We start from the raw sequence: 15,619 nt of genomic DNA on the forward strand, positions 1-15,619 counted from the left end.
GGTGATGTGGAAAGAGTTCAGCTGATCCTTCCGTGCTGCGTAGGGGACGTGGATGAGAGTGAGGAAGGAGAAGTAGGGGTCGGAGCCAGGCCCAAGGAGGAGAGCGCGGACGCGGTTTGGTTGTGAAAGTCGCGCTTGGGCGGCGCTGATTGGCGGAAGACGGGGAGCGCGTGTGGGCGGGGCGGGCAAGGCGGGGCGGGGCAAGGCGCCTGCAGCCGGGGCTTGTCGCGCCTCCGGGAGCGCGGGGGCCATGTCGCGGGCGCGCAGCCACCTGCGCGCGGCTCTGTCTCTGGCAGCGGTTTCCGCGCGCAGCTCAGCGACCGGGGTCACGGCGCGGCGGGGGTTGAGCGTGTGGCCCGCGCCGCAGGAACCCGGCATGGAGTATCAGGTACCCGGCGGGCCGGTGGGAGGTGGTGCGATGACACGTGGGCCGGGCCGGAGACGCACAGCATCCGGGCTCCGCCAGGGAAGGGAGACCAGGATCCTGAGACTGGGGGACTCGGCGGGCAGGGGCAGGGACAGGGACCAGGAAATTGGGCCCGAGCCTCCGGATCTGGGAATTCTGAGGCTTTAGTGTCTGGGGTTAGGTGGTGGGAAGGGGCACTGGTGATAGGACTGCGAGGACCAGAGGCTCAGCTGGGATTCTGGAGAAGCAGTGACCTCGGAGTCCAAACCTGCAGTGGGACGGGGGAAGAGGGGAAGGAAGGAATTCAGGAGTTAAGACTTGAAAAATCAGGAGTATGAAAAAACAAAACAAAACAAAACTCTAAAAAAAGAAGGAAAGTCAGGAGTTTAGATGTGGGACTGGAGTCTCCAGGATTCAGAAGATTGGGGATCCAAGTGACCGGAAATGGGGGATGGGCAGGAATCAGGGTCAGTGGGAGGCCAAAGAATATGGAAAACTGAAAATTTCTGCTGGGGCTATGCCAGGGGCCAGTTGTCAGATGCCAGAACTTGATGCCAGTCAGGCGGGTGGCACCAGTTTGACCAGGGTGGGGCCTCCAACCAGCTTAGAGGACCTGAGGACAAGAAACGTGTGATCTGAGGCCTGAGAGGAAATAAGCAGCACCGCACTCCTGCCCTCAGTGTGGACCCTCCCAAGGCTGTATCTACTGCCTTCCTGGCTATGTGACCCTGACCACATACTTCCTTCCTCTGAGCCTCCTCCTCATTCCCATCTGGTTGTTTCTAGCAGTTCTTCTCTGTCAAAAGGTGGAACCCCCAGGGAATTCCCAAATTCTTTTTTTTTTTTTTGGTGGCTGGCCGGTTTGGGAACCGAATTCTTGACCTTAGTGTTATAAGGCCACACTCTACCAAGCTAACCAGCCAGCCCAGAATTCCAGAATTCTAAGACTCCAGCCTTCTGTAATTTTGGCCCCCCCTCTTCTGTAGGGTCCCAACATAGTGGTGGATTCCATGGAGGGAATGAGGGCAAAGGCCCAGAGGGTGAAGCCTGGCGAGGCCAATCAGGAAGCAAGGCTAGCTCCGTTAGTCATGCCACTTTCCTTTCTTGACACACCCTAGGTGGGGCTGAATTGCCCCAGGCTGCCATCTTTGGCAAAGCTGGAAAGATGCCACTTCTCCTATTGCTTATCCTGTAGGCTGGGGCAACAGGGCTGGCACAGCAGGCCTAGTGCCCTGGGTTGGCCACAGGTGTGCTGTATGCCTCTGTCCCTATGGACCCTTAATTAACCTTTATCCTGCTACCTGGGGACTGTGGTTGCCAGGATGCGGTGCGCATGCTCAATACCCTGCAGACCAATGCCAGCTACTTGGAGAAGGCGAAGCGCCAACGGGGTGACCCTCAGACACAGCTGGAAACCATGAGGCAGTACCTGGCATGGAGTGGGCTGCAGGTAAAGTAGGGAGGGCCTGTAATCACTCCCCCCCCATCAGTCTGTGAGTCCTGTAGCTGAGGACAAGCTGCAGACCTTGTCTATCTGTCCCAGGTGGAGGATTTGGACCGGCTGAACATCATCCATGTCACTGGGACCAAGGGGAAGGTGAGGGGCAGGAGCCAGGGGTATGGTGTCTACTTAGTAGGCTGGTGGGGTGGGGCCTGCCCAGACAATACCTTTTCTTTCAAGGGCTCCACCTGTGCCTTCTCTGAGTGTATCCTCCGAAGCTATGGCCTGAAGACGGGATTCTTTAGGTACTGAGTTTTGGAGGGACGTGGTATGTCCTAGCTCTCTGCGGGGCTGTGGAACCAGCCTGCACTTCAGGGCTGGGGTCACCCCCAGGAAGTTAGCTGCATGTCTCTCTTCCCAGTGTTTATTCACTCAACAAATATTCAAATAGCACTTACCATTGGCCCAAGTTTATGGCAACCCTTAATTTTCATAACGAAAAAAATTTGGGGAAAGAGCAGCAACTTGAATGCATAAACTAAATATATAGCTGGAATAGTCAGATGTCTTTTTACTAACTGAAATTCCATATACAATTTCTATTATTTTTTTAAATTAAAAAAATTTGTTTTTGTTAGCTGGCCAGTACAGGGATCTGAACCCTCGACCTTGGCCATATACAATTTTTAAGATCACATAGAAATATTTCTCAATTAGGATGTTTTGGCAGTAAGGAGCAGAAAGCCTGGCTTAAATGATAGGGTAGTGATGACGGCCATATTCAGGTCTTCCGAAGTGGGTGGCAGCAGGAGCCCTTCTGCTCTACCAGCCTCAGCTGTGCCTTTGCCTTCAGACAGCTGGATTCACAGGAGAGGGTGGCCAGGTAGAATGTGGGTCATCTTCATTGTGCTGTACGTGGCTCTGCTAAGCCAGCCACCAGGAAAGGAGTGGAATTAATCCAATGGTTATTTCCTTCGGATTTGTTCCTTGTGGTTGAGGTATTTAAGATTTTTGCTTCTTTTTTATTTTACCAGTTTCATCAGGCTACTTCTTTTTTTTTTTTAAAAGATGACCGGTAAGGGGATCTTAACCCTTGACTTGGTGTTGTCAGCACCATGCTCACCCAGTGAGCTAACCGGCCATCCCTATGTGGGATCCGAACCCTTGGCCTTGGTGTTATCAGCACCGCACTCTCCCGAGTGAGCCACAGGGCCGGCCCCTATTTTCTCTGCTTTCTAAGTGTTTTCTTTTTCCTGTGGCAATGACACAGAATGTCTAGCTGACTGCATGAGGAAAGGGTCACAGGGCAGAAGCAGGCATATGGAAGAAACTCTCACATATGAAAATAGCAGAATGTTGTTCTCCAACAGTAAAGATGATAAGAAATGGTCTCTCTGATAACATTTGTTAAATATTGATTTTAATAATAACAAGAATAAAGCAAGTGTTTTAAAAAATGATTGAAAAGATGTATGAAACACTAAATGCTAGGGAAGCCAGTTCAAAATGTACTTCGAAAATCAGTCAACTCCAGGTGAGTAATGGCTTTATTCACAGAGGCTGCACCTTGGTGAAATTAGAAGATGCCAATACGGGGCCGGCCCGGTGGCGCACTGCTACAGTGCGCTGCTTGGGAGCGCGGTGGCGCTCCTGCCGAGGGTTCGGATCCCACATACAGACCGGTTCCCGCTCACTGGCTGAGCGAGGTGCGGGCACAGGCTACTTCTGTAAAGATCTGAAATTAGCTGATTAAGGTCATTTCAGGTCAATATGTTTTCCCTAAACAGTTCTTTGTTCAAAATAAAGAAATGGAGAAAAGGACTCATTCAAACATGACACCAATCTGTCTTCTAAAGTAATTTTTTGGATAAAAACTCTAACCTTCAACTTGGGCTCACGTGGCCTTGTGGGCCAACCTAGGGATGCAGCTTGAACACAGCAGAAGGGGCCTCGTCCTTGAGATGGGGTGGGGGGGTCACTGATTGATTAGTGTGTGACGGGGAAAGCAAAGGGGCCATTGGAGCCCAGTGGCTCCAACCACTGGGAGAGGTCCAGTGGCATCAGCTCCTGCAGGGCCCACATGGTGAGGAGAGGGAACTCTTCTTGAGGTCATCGGGGCACCACAGCAGGAGAGTGACATGATCAGATTTGTGTTTCCCAAAGACAAGTCTGACTGTAGGGCCAGGGAAGGCTGGGGGTCTCACGAAGAGAGTCCTGATGACCCTAGGTCTCCCGGCAGCTCTCCCCACCTGGTGCAGGTGCGCGAGCGGATCCGCATCAACGGGCAGCCCATTAGCCCCGAGCTCTTCACCAAGCACTTCTGGCGCCTCTACCACCGGCTGGAGGAGACCAAGGTGCCCCATGCAGGGGAGCTGTAGGGTGGGCAGGGTAGGGGTGCCGGAGTGAGTGGATGGACACAGAGGTGCTGCATGTCCCAGGACCCCATCTCCCCAGAGCATGGGCTGCGGGGGCTCTGGGCCCTGACGTGTTCCTATGCCACAGGATGGCAGCTGTGTCTCCATGCCTGCCTACTTCCGCTTCCTCACGCTCATGGCCTTCCACGTCTTCCTCGAAGAGAAGGTGTGTGGCCACTCCCCAGAACCTTGTATCTGAGACCTTGGGGATGGGAACCTCAGCAGACGGGGACTTCCTGCCCCCATGTGGCATCTGGGCACCCCCATACCCACTGCCATGCCCTCTGGTCTTCTGCAGGTGGACCTGGCGGTGGTGGAAGTGGGTATCGGCGGGGCTTATGACTGCACCAACATTATCAGGTGAGGGCAGCTGCTTGGGGAGAGGAGTGGTGACCAGGAGCCCAGACCTCATCTGCTGCCTGGTGGCTCAGGACAGGGGTCTCATGGCCCTTTCATCTTCTGCAGGAGGCCTGTGGTGTGTGGAGTCTCCTCTCTTGGCATCGACCACACCAGCCTTCTGGGGGACACAGTGGAGAAGATCGCATGGCAGAAAGGGGGCATTTTTAAGGTGACCAGGCAGATTGGGGAGGGGAGATACACTGAAGCCTGGGCCTGGCCCTCAAGGCTCAGGGAAGTGGGTCCGGGCAGGGCCACTTATGTCCTGACTCAGGGTGAGGTCCGGGGCATCAGCAGAGTCTGGGTTCTCATCCTGGCTCCACTATGTGACTGGAGCAAGTTGAACACCCTCTTTGGCCTCGTTCTCCCATTTGAAACATGAGGGACAAGGTGCTGCATGGCACACCAGACCCAGGGAAGTGGGTGCCAGAGATGGGAGGGTGGAGGACCCTAGGCAGCCTCTGTCTCACTCTCCCACAGCATGGTGTCCCAGCCTTTACTGTGCTCCAGCCTGAAGGTCCCCTGGCAGTGCTGAGAGACCGAGCCCAGGAGATCTCAGTGAGTCTGAGGAAAGGGGAGGTGGCAGAGGGTGTGTGGGTGTGTCTCTCCTAACCGGGGAGGCACTTTCTCCTTTGGGGCCTCAGTTTGCTCATCTGTGCGGTGGGGGAGCTGGGCCAGCTGCTTGTCCAGTTGGTACGCAGCTCAGTTCTGGGAGTGGGGCTTGGTGAGTCTGGTCAGTAGGAAGAGATGGGAAGGATAACAGGATCAGGGAGGGCCCCCAGGCCAAGGTGCTGGCAGCAGCTCTGCCGACAGCTGCTGTCTGTCTCTCCACAGTGTCCTCTCTACCTCTGCCCGCCGCTGGAAGCCCTGGAGGAAGGGGGGCCACCTCTGACCTTGGGCCTGGAGGGAGAGCACCAGCGGTCCAATGCCGCCTTGGCCTTGCAGCTGGCCCACTGCTGGCTGCAGCAGCAGGACCACCAGGGTGGGTGGGCAGGCAGATGGGTGGGCATATGTGGAGACTGCCTCGGAGGGTCCTGAGCACACTTGGTCTAACACACCTACAGACATTGGGGAGCTGAAGGCATCCAGGCAAAACTTCCTGTGGCAGCTGCCCCTGGCACCGGTGTTCCAGCCTACGTCCCACATGCGGCACGGTGAGTTGGACCTTCCTGCCCACCAGGACCACCACGTGTGTTTGTGCCCCTTCAGATGTTTCTTTTAGTTTCCTGTTTGGGAGGTCGGGGCAGTTTGAGGCTGTGCCTAAGAGGAGGGACTCTGAAGTCAATAAACCTCCGTGACCTTGAGTTCATGAATACTTTCTGAGCCCCAGTTTCCTTATTTGCCAGATGAAATGATGATAGGACTCACTGCCATTGGCTGTTGTGAGGATTCAGTGAGGTGACACCACTAAAGTGCTAAGCCTAGAGCCTTGCGGCTGTGGGATAAAGTGCCCAGCTGGTGGCAACTGCTCTCACTGTTGTCATCATCATCATCAGACCATGAGGTTCTAGAGGCTGGTGATGCTGTCATCTCTTCTTGCCTCCTCCAAAGCTCTCAGCACAGAGTAGGTGCTTATGCTGTTAAACCTCTTTGGCAAATGGTTCCAGTGTGCCCACTGTGTGCCGGGCCCGGTGTCAGGGGTTAATAGACAGTCCTGGAGCCAGGCAGATCTCCACCACATCCTGGCCCCAGGACTCACTTGCTCTGTGAGCTAAGGGCTCTCCAGCAGTCAAATGGGAATAATATAGCAGACCCCTCTCAGCGTTGCCTGGAAGATTCCAGCAGATGAAGCAGTGGAAGAGCTGAACGCAGTGACTGGCGCTAGTAAGATGCTCTTGGGCTGATCAGATCCTCAGCGCTCAGAGGGAGCAGTCTGCGGGTTGAGCCAAGTAGTATGTGCAGAGTTGCGGACTGGGGTAGGAGAGGATCCTGGAGGGCTTCCTCCTGGCCCCTGCTGGAGGACTGCCTTGTCCCCGTCCCCCAGGGCTTCGGAACACGGAGTGGCTGGGCCGGACGCAGCTGCTGCGGCGCGGGCCCCTCACCTGGTACCTGGACGGTGCGCACACCACAAGCAGCATACAGGCCTGCGTGTGCTGGTTTCGCCAGGCGCTGCAGGCCCGCAAGAGGCCGAGCGCGTGAGTGCTGGGCAGGGGCGGGGTCCGGGGCGGGGCCCGCTTGGAGGGGCGGGGTCTTGGGGAAGCGCTGGGGCGTGGCTGTGGTGAAGGAGGGGGGGGTCTCGCTTGGAGGGGCGGGAGGCGCCGCTCTCAGACCCTGCTCCTGCCCCTGTCGCAGTGGGCCTGAGGTGCGTGTCTTGCTCTTCAACTCCACTGGGGACCGGGACCCTGCGGCCCTACTGAAACTGCTGCAGGTGAGGGGCCGACTTGGAGATGGGTGGCAGGCAGGCAGTCCAGAAGCCCTGGTTCTGGCTGTGTGATCCCCGGCGGGTGCCTCAGTTTCCTCAACTGTGAAATGGGGCCAACCCCTCCCCTCTGAATTGTACTGAGGATTAAATGTAAGACTGTTGGGCTCTTGGATAAGTCTAGTCATAGGTCATTGCCCTCATTCTCCTGTGTGGTCAGACTCAAGCACCTGGTTTAAAGGGAGGGCCATGTAGTGGTTAAAGGTGCAGTAGCCCTAGACTCACTTGTCATGCCCCTTTAACCACTAGCATATGACCCTGGACATGAGATGGTATTTCCCTGCTCCTCAGTTTTTCTTTCTGTAAAACGGGGTTGCTACTAAGCGTACCTGCTTCTCAAGTTTGGTTTAAGAAGGCATTGGGCTATAAAGCATGTAGAGGCCTTTCTCTGCTTGGGGAAACTGAGGCTGCCCTAGGCTGTCAGGGCTGAAATAGCTTATGGGGATCATCCCTCATTTCACACACCAGGAGGCTGAGGCTCTTTCTGTCCAGAACCTTTCCCATTTGTGCAGACAGATGCTTTCCCCAGCCTGGATCTGGGGCCTGCTCACTAGCAGCGTGACCATAAGCAAGTACCCCCCTTCCAAGCCTCTGCTCTCTCATCTGTGCAGTAGGTTGTGCCTTCACTGCTCAGGCCACAGGCCAGGCAGGACATATTGAGGTAGATGGGGGCAGGAGACTGAAGCCGCAAGGCTGGGTTCATGCAGTATCACTCCAGTGCAGCCGGTGGTGGTGGGAACAGCATCTCCAGAGAGGTGGGCTCAGGGGGGCCACGTGAAAGTTGGGGGGGCATCCTTTCAGGGGTCTGACACCGAGTCTTTCCCCTTGGCCTTCAGCCCTGCCAGTTTGATTATGCTGTGTTCTGCCCCAACCTGACAGAGGTGTCATCCACAAGCAATGCAGGTGAGAGGTGACAGGTATGGTCCCTGGGGGTGGACAGGGGGCTGAGAACCCAAGGTGGACTGTTCTGTTGGTGACATTGGAGGTATGGGGTCAGAGATAGATTTGTTTTGTTGTACAAATACCCTTTGGTACATTTTGAATTTTGTACCATGTAGCTGTAATACTGAAGAATTGTTGGGGAGAATATTTTTCAAAATGCAGGTTATAGCCCATTGATGTTTGTTGAAATCAATTTAGTGGATCTCAACCAGCATTTTTTATTCTAAAAAATATCAGTTGCTTTGCACAAAGTAAGGGTAGGTACTGTTTTGTGAAGATTCTGTTCAAGGAATATATGTAAGTATGTGAGTCCTGGGTTGCCGTGTAAAATGTATATTTTACTGTGCTTCATGTTGTTTTTTTTTTTCCTTTTTGTCTTTTTTACTGACCGGTAACGGGATCGCACCCCTCGGTGTCGCACCCGCACTGCGCTCAGCCAGTAAGCGGGAACCGGTCTCCACATGGGATCCGAACCCTCAGCGGGAGCGCCGCTGCGCTCCCAAGCAGCGCACTCTCCAGTGCGCCACCGGGCCGGCCCTGTGCTTCATGTTTTTAAAAAGTTTAAAATAGTGTTGTAAAAAATACAGATCCCTGGGCTTCACATCAGACTGTCTGGGGAGAGTTCTGGAATCTTCATTTTTAATCATCTTCCCCAGGAAATACTTATGCCCACCTGGTGAGGTACACCAGCTGGACACCCATTTTACAGATGAAGACAGTGAGCGCAGGGTGGGGAAATGGTGCTTTGCAGGCAAAAGCTTTGGAACTGGACTGCCTGGCTCTGCCTCTCATGACCTTGGGCAAGTCACTAAACCTCTTTGGGCTTCAATTTCCTCATACTGTCCACTGTGAGGACCCCTAGCAGAGTCAGTTGACATGATGGATGTGAAGGGCCCAGTGCTAAGCAGGTGCTCTAGGTGCCCCTGCTCCTTTCTCCACCCCCTTGTCCCACACCCTGTCCCCTTCACTGACATGCCTGTCTCTGTGCCCTGCAGATCAGCAGAACTTCACAGTGACGCTGGATCAGGTGCTGCTGCGCTGCCTCGAACACCAGCAGCACTGGAACCGCCTGCATGAGGAAAAGTCCAGCCCAGACCTCTGGGGCACCCCTAGTCCAGAGCCTGGGGGTCCTGCATCCCTGCTGCTAGAGCTCCACCCACCCCACCCCTGCAGCGCCAGCTCCCTGGTCTTCAGCTGCATCTCCTATGCCTTGCAGTGGATCAGCCAAGGCCGGGACCCTATCTTTCAGCCACCCAGTTCCCCAAGGGACCTCTTTGCCCACCCTGTGGCAAGCAGCGGGGCCAATGTACTCCATGAGGCTGCTGCCATCCACGTGCTGGTTACGGGCAGCCTGCACCTAGTGGGTGGTGTCCTGAAGCTGCTGGAGCCTTCCCTGTCTCAGTAGCCAAGGTGGTGGAGTTGGATGTGGGAGCCTCCCATACCTGCCCTGCATTCTCTCCATGAACTCATATATATACTGGGTGCTTTTTGTTTTCTGCTTTCCTGATTCTGTCTAGACTGGCTCAGGGACCCAGGCGGTGGGTGACAGAATAGAGAGGCTGAGAGAGGACGTCCTCTACCTTTGAGGCTCTGTGCCTTGGCCTCTTCTTCCCAGCCAAGACAGCCAGGAGGCTTCCCAGGTCTCTCACTGTTGTAGCAGGGCTAGCAGCCCAACCCAGCTCCCCTCCCACCTTCCTGCCTCCTGGCTCAGGTCCAGCTTATTGTGTGAGCTGCCTGGCCAGGCCTAGGGTCCTGCTGGGTGCCGGGCAAGAGATTTCCTCCTCCTAATGCCTTCTGGGGAAGGAAAGGCCCCTGCCTGGGACACCCTGGGGACAGAAGCTGGCTGGAGTGAATTAAAGCCTTAAACTTTTTTTTTTTTTAAAAGAAATGGTAAAACCTTTGACTGATTCTTGACTTCCAGCTTCCTCAACAGACAATAGGGGGATGGGGGCTGCACATGGTGAAAGAACTGGATTGTGTAGAGGGAGCCTGGGCTGTATGCCCTGAGACCAATCCCTTCCTCCCTCTGAGCCTCAGGTGGCCTGTCTGTGACATGAGAAGACTGGACTGATTGATGTCTGTTGATCACATGCCAGGCACTGCTTCACAGACCTCCTCGCAGAGACCTTGTGAAAGAGATTTACCCATTTTACAGATGAGGGAGGTATGGTTGGTATGGGACCTGCCCATGGCAGGTCTAGGATTTGAACTCAGATCTATCGAGGACCTGTGTTCAGAAACAGGGCTCCTGGTGTTTGATTTCTCACAGCCTCCAGCCCTAGAATGTGCTGTCCAGCAAGAGAGTGGCAGAGGGGGACTGGTTTCATCCAAACCTGCTATGCCCTGGCTGCCTGCCACTGTTCAGGATGCCACACCTGCCTCGGGCCAGCCCAGTGGGGACAAGAGCAGCCCTGTTCTGCACCCCCAACCCCTCACCCCTCCCCCATTTCAGATGTCCCTCCCCTTCTCTCAGCCCAGCCCAGCCCTGGTTTTGTGGTCTGATTTATTGGTGGTGAATATACAGGGGTGGACCCAGAATAAGCAGCTCAGCCACTTCCCATCTGCTGCTGCCCCATGGGCTGGGTGGGGGTCTCCAAGTGGCAGTTGCAGGGAGGAGCTAGGCTCTCCCACCCCCATGGTTTTTACCATCCTTTGAGCTCCCAGGCTGGGCACCCTTAGACTACTGTCACCCCCACCAAAGTTGTGCTAGTCCGGGTGTGGAGGCTGCTGGGACCAGATCCAAGTGGCTCTGGGCTGGGCCCTCTTCCTATGGAGGAGGTGCTATCAGCCTAGCTGGGCTGGGTGGGCTGGGTCTGTTTCGAGTTCTCCCCTCCTGCCCAGGCCAGGTCACCACTACTGGATCCGGGTTCAAATGACAGGGCCTTGGGTGTCTACAACAGTGTGGACATACAGGGCAGCGGTCCTTCTCTTCATGGTCCTGGTCAGCTGTATCCCAGACCCACTGGGTTAGAAGAGATGAGGAGAATGTGGACTGGGGTGGGGGTCCCCACAGTGTTCCAAACTGGTGCCCCTGCTGGCAGCAGGCCTCTGAGAGGCAGGCGGGGTAGTGGGTGCAGAGAGCATGTTCCATCGTTCAAGTGGAGGGGCTGGGGTCCTGGGATGAGTTCACAGCCAGTGGTTTCCAGCTGGTGGCTGCTCAGTCTCTCCCACTGGGTGAGGGCTGGTGGGGTGGCCCCCAGGGCTCTGGGCCAGATGCTATGCCATGCTACTGGTGGAGCAGGGGGTGCTCTGGGTGCTCCCAATGCTGTGGTTGGTGCTGCTGCTCTCCGAGGAGGCTGGGGCAGCCACTGCCACCATGGGCTCCTGCTTGCCAGGGGGACCTGGGAGCAGGGGCGGGGGGGAGGTCAGGGCCCCGCCAGGGCTCCCCACTTCCTCAGAGGCTTCACTGGGCTCCCCCAGGTGGCAGTGGAGGGGGCCCGGGATACTCACGCGTGTGCGAGTAGATGTACCAGAGCGCAGCGGTGAGCAGGGCCCCGATGAGGAAGGCACCGAAGGTGATGCCCAGCACGGCGGGCAGGACGAGGCCTTTGCCTGTGCAACCTGTGGGCACCGTGCGGTCAACGCCACTGCCTTGCCCGGCCCGGCCCCTGCCCTGTTGTGCTGCCAGGAGCACGGGTATTGATGCCAGTCCCATTCAACCACTGACCCTGACTTCTCTGAACCTCAGTCTCCCCGTCTTGCAAATGGACTCATCACACCCATGCCTGGCACTGAGCTGTGGTTGCTGTGAGCATCGCCCAGAGGGCCCAGCCAGGCCTTTGGGCAATGCCTCTGCCTTCCAAGGCTGACAGAAGTGCATTTTCAGGGGGAATGGAGGTATAATGTGAGCAAACAGTGAGAGGGGCCCAGGAGTCCAGAGCCTGCCCCGCCCCACTGTGTGACCGCAGGTCAGCCCCTGCCCCTGCTGAGCCCAAGTAGAGGATGGGCCAGAGCACCTCCAATGGCTCTTCAGCTCTGCTCTTGGGTTGTCCCAAGCCTCATTCCTCCCACTCTCCCATCTCCTCTGTGATTTTGGGCCAGGCAGCCTCCCTCAGGCCTCTGACTTGCCATCTGTGCAGTGGGGCTATTAGCCCTGCTTTCTTTGTCCTGGGCTGGGATTGGGGGCTCCGTTGTGGCCTGCATGGGTGAGTGGTGAGTGCCCCCCACCCCCACCCCTGCCTGTGCTCCATTGTCACTTCTGCCTGGTGGGGGCCTCAGCCCAGGGGAAACTACTAAAGAGGCTGGAGGGTGCTGGACTGAAGGGGCATCCTCCACGACAGGAGCCTCAGGGAAGACAAGATCATACCACCCCCAAGGTGCCTTTGTCCCATCCAGGAGGCCCCAGCCCTCAGGAAGTTCAACCAGCAGCTATGGGGATGGAGAGGAGAGGTGACAGGGAATACAGGCCTGGAATCCTGTCTCAAAGAGTCTCCCATCTCAAAGATGCAGCCATGGGTCCTACTCTACACTGCTGGGGCTCTAGGAAGCCCTTCTGCCCCTCACCCCATGGCTGCCTTCTCTGGGATCCCCCCTGCCATGTGCCCAGGCCCCCACCTCCAGGCTGTCCATTGTGCCCCATTCAGACCTCAGTCATTGGCCCAGAGAGACCCAGAGGGAGCTCACCAGACAGGTCGGGGCTGATGATGTTCAGGTGCATGGAGACAGTCCTGTGCACTTCCTGGGGAAGGAAGAGAGTGGGTGTGGCACAGCCTGTGGGAGGCAGCTTCCAGGCTTATTTCCTGGCTCTGCCATGCTGGCTTGTCACACAGCCCACCCCGGAGCCTTGGCTTTGAATCCCATCCCCACCACTTTCTAGCAGGTATCTTTGGGAAAGTCCTGGGAGTCCTGTGGTGTGGAAGAGCATTGGGTGGACAGCCCTCAGCTGCTGGTGGAATGTTTCCTGTGAGCCCGGAAGTCCCTGGTGCCCAGGAGTGCTGTGGGAGTGCCCTGCCTCCATTATCATTGTTAGCACCTTGAGGAGATGAGCCAGGTCGGCCCAGAGGCCCAGGCTCACTGCAGCTGGAGGGGAGGCCCCTTAGGGGTGGCCCCGAAGGCTTCCCTAGTTTCAACCAACCAGAGATGTGTTTGTTTCTGGAGACCTTTCTGTGTGCAAGAGCCTTGGGGTGACTGTGGGTGCATCCAGGACCAAGTGCCTGAGAATGGAGAGTTACTAGATGGTGGTGTTGGACCAGCAAATGCAGACAATCAGGATTTTGTATCCTTTGTCTTAACCCCCCTCCCTGAGGTCTCCTGTTCATTGAGATTACATCGGTGATCATACTACATGGATGGGTGGGTGGGTGGGTGGATGAATGACTGGGTGTGAGGGGGGGAAGTATTGATTGATGGATGGATGACTGGGTGGGCAGGTGGATAGATGGATGGATGGACAGGTGAATAAGTGGAAGAATGAGTGGACGGGTGGATAGTTACAGCTGCATATCCTACCAATGCCCAAGACACAGCAATCCCATCAAACAGTTGTCAGGTGGCAGAAAGAGTGACCCTGGCAGCCATACTGTCAAGCCACATGCCTGACTATGGCTCTGCCCCCTGCCAGCTGTCCCACATCCCCCTAGGCTGCCACGGCCCTGCCTGCAACCCCCAGACCTGGAAGCCACCTCTGAAACTGGGCCTGGCTCAGGCCCCACTCACCTGGGACCAGGTCTTGCCACGCAGGGCTATGGTGCAGCTGAGGGTGCCAACTGTGGGTGTGGGCACCATATGGACCCGGAGGAGGAAGCTGAAGCGCAGGTCACCATTAGGGCTCGGGGACAGCAGGCTCACACAGCTGCCCTTGGCTGCCTGTCCCTGGATGAGTTCCACGATGTCCGCCTCAGGCCCCAAATCCAGGTGGCAGCTGTCTAGCTGGAGCAGGAGCTCAGGGACTGAGGGGGACACGCTCACCTGAATGGGCAGGTAAGAGGGACGAGGCATGGGTAGTTACTCTTAACCCTCCCCCCTACCTGTTCTCTTGAAATAAGCTAGAAGGAAGAGTTCCCACCCCTGAATCCTAATGGTGGAAGGAAAGGGATGGGCCTGCTTGCAGCAAATCAGGAGAGGGTGACATTCCTATCAGTGCCCACGAGAAATGCCTTCTCTATCTGTCCCTCTCCGTGCACCTAGGCTGGCTCCCTCCTTCCTCCAGGAAGTAAGTTCAATTCTCATCTGGTCTGTAGGATGGTCGAAGGAGAGGTGCATAAGTCCAGGAGCTGGGAGGCCTGAGGGGTGAGGGGCAGCCCAGTACCTGCACAAAACCCTGCTGGCCCAGCTCCATGGTGCTGGAGGCCTGGAGGAAGTGCGGGCTGAGGTAGAGGCCCAGCTGGAAGGAGAGGCTTTCCGTGTTGACACAGTGCACCTTTTTCTGTGGGAGGACGGGAGGGGGACTTGGTCACTCCAGGCAGCACCAGCCGGGAAGGTGTGGGGGGTGGGGGTGGGGGTGGGAGCAGGAGTCATGGCCCAGAGGAGTTGCCTGATTCTTATCCTCTTAAAAAAAACCTAATATTTATCAAGAACGCAGTCTGTGCCAGCTTGTGTGCAATGCTTTCCATGTGGCATCTCAGAGACTGCTCATTAAGCATCCCTATTGGGGGGGTCCTTTCTTATGCCACAGTTTACTGACGATCACCTTTGGGCCCAGAAAGCTTCAGTGATTTGCTTAAAGCCATACAGCCAAAATGTGCTAAAACCCTCTGACTTAAGAGGCTGAGAGTGAAACCCTCAATGGTACTGCTCCCATTGTACAGAAGGGGAGACTGAGGCACGCCGGAGATGTGGCTTGCCAGGATCAGGGCCTGAGTTTCCTGAGGCCTGCTCCCTCCCAGGCTAGGAAGGGGCTCCGGCCCAGGCAGCCGACCCTGTACCAGGTGGGTTAGCACGGTGACCATCCATCTCACCCGCTGTGGTGATGAGCTCGACAAGAAATTGACGACCACCTGCAGGACAGAGCCAAGTTGCTGGTTAGAGCCAGAAAGGACCCCAGAGAATATCCCACCAATTCACCCATTTTATGGATAGGGAGACTGGGCTAACCAACGGCCAAGCTTGTCTTGTGTTCCTGCTGGGTGCCACACCCCGCTCTCCCTCCTCAGCCTGGAGGATCAGGGAGGCTCCCAGAGAGGCACCAACTAAGCCGGTCATGACACCTATTGGGCCCTGGCCCTCACCTCATTGCTGATCACATTTCCTGTCTCTTCCATGCCACAGCTGGAGTAGGTGCTGTGCAAGACAAACTGGTCTTTGCTGTCCTCAGCCTGGCAGCTGGGGTCCCAGAAGGTCAGACCCGTGATGATGCACTTCAGAGCCTGGGTTGGAGGAGGGGGCACCATCAGGAGGCGTGGTCCCTGGGGCCTGTCTGTCACACCCCAGCACCAAGGACTGCCCATGACCCAGGGGTCCCAAATCATAGCCATTCCTCTGCTCCCCTCTTCATTTTGTTAGATCTCATCATCTGATACCATTTTTTTTTTTTTTTTTTAAAGATGACCGGTAAGGGGATCTTAACCCTTGACTTGGTGTTGTCAGCACCACGCTCAGCCAGTGAGCGAACCGGCCATCCCTATGTGGGATCCGAACCTGGGGCCTTGGTGTTATTAGCACCG

The 15,619-nt window shown here is 56.1% G+C and overlaps 2 protein-coding genes across 2 annotated transcripts in view; one reads left to right on the forward strand and one right to left on the reverse strand.

Annotated features, from left to right (window-relative positions):
- Positions 1-250: 250 nt before the first annotated feature.
- On the forward strand, positions 251-9,926 carry FPGS (folylpolyglutamate synthase). Its single transcript, XM_008570859.1, has 15 exons — positions 251-388; positions 1,728-1,856; positions 1,950-2,003; positions 2,088-2,152; positions 4,087-4,201; positions 4,350-4,427; positions 4,560-4,621; positions 4,727-4,829; positions 5,138-5,215; positions 5,492-5,639; positions 5,722-5,811; positions 6,642-6,792; positions 6,950-7,025; positions 7,913-7,979; positions 9,014-9,926. The coding sequence occupies exons 1-15, from the start codon at positions 251-253 to the stop codon at positions 9,421-9,423; spliced, it is 1,764 nt and encodes a 587-aa protein (XP_008569081.1). The 3' UTR covers positions 9,424-9,926.
- Positions 9,927-10,503: 577 nt separating this feature from the next.
- ENG (endoglin) overlaps positions 10,504-15,619 on the reverse strand; it is a 34,361-nt gene continuing 29,245 nt past the window's right edge. The window contains exons 10-16 of the mRNA XM_008570860.1: positions 15,185-15,322; positions 14,915-14,953; positions 14,266-14,382; positions 13,674-13,925; positions 12,642-12,696; positions 11,469-11,579; positions 10,504-11,359 (exon numbers count right to left, since the gene is read on the reverse strand). Coding sequence (XP_008569082.1) covers positions 11,235-11,359; positions 11,469-11,579; positions 12,642-12,696; positions 13,674-13,925; positions 14,266-14,382; positions 14,915-14,953; positions 15,185-15,322 — 837 coding nt within the window. The 3' untranslated portion in view covers positions 10,504-11,234. The remainder of the gene's footprint in view (positions 11,360-11,468; positions 11,580-12,641; positions 12,697-13,673; positions 13,926-14,265; positions 14,383-14,914; positions 14,954-15,184; positions 15,323-15,619) is intronic.

Source organism: Galeopterus variegatus, unplaced genomic scaffold (assembly GCF_000696425.1).
Source record: "Galeopterus variegatus unplaced genomic scaffold, G_variegatus-3.0.2 Scaffold638, whole genome shotgun sequence".
Lineage (NCBI taxonomy): Eukaryota > Metazoa > Chordata > Mammalia > Dermoptera > Cynocephalidae > Galeopterus > Galeopterus variegatus.

Bases quoted from the DNA above. Each gene is read 5' to 3' on its own strand.
- FPGS (XM_008570859.1), top strand. From the start codon at position 251: ATGTCGCGGGCGCGCAGCCACCTGCGCGCGGCTCTGTCTCTGGCAGCG. The intron at 4,622-4,726 runs GTGAGGGCAGCT...CATCTTCTGCAG, and splicing joins GACTGCACCAACATTATCAG to GAGGCCTGTGGTGTGTGGAG. The intron at 5,812-6,641 runs GTGAGTTGGACC...CCCGTCCCCCAG, and splicing joins TACGTCCCACATGCGGCACG to GGCTTCGGAACACGGAGTGG.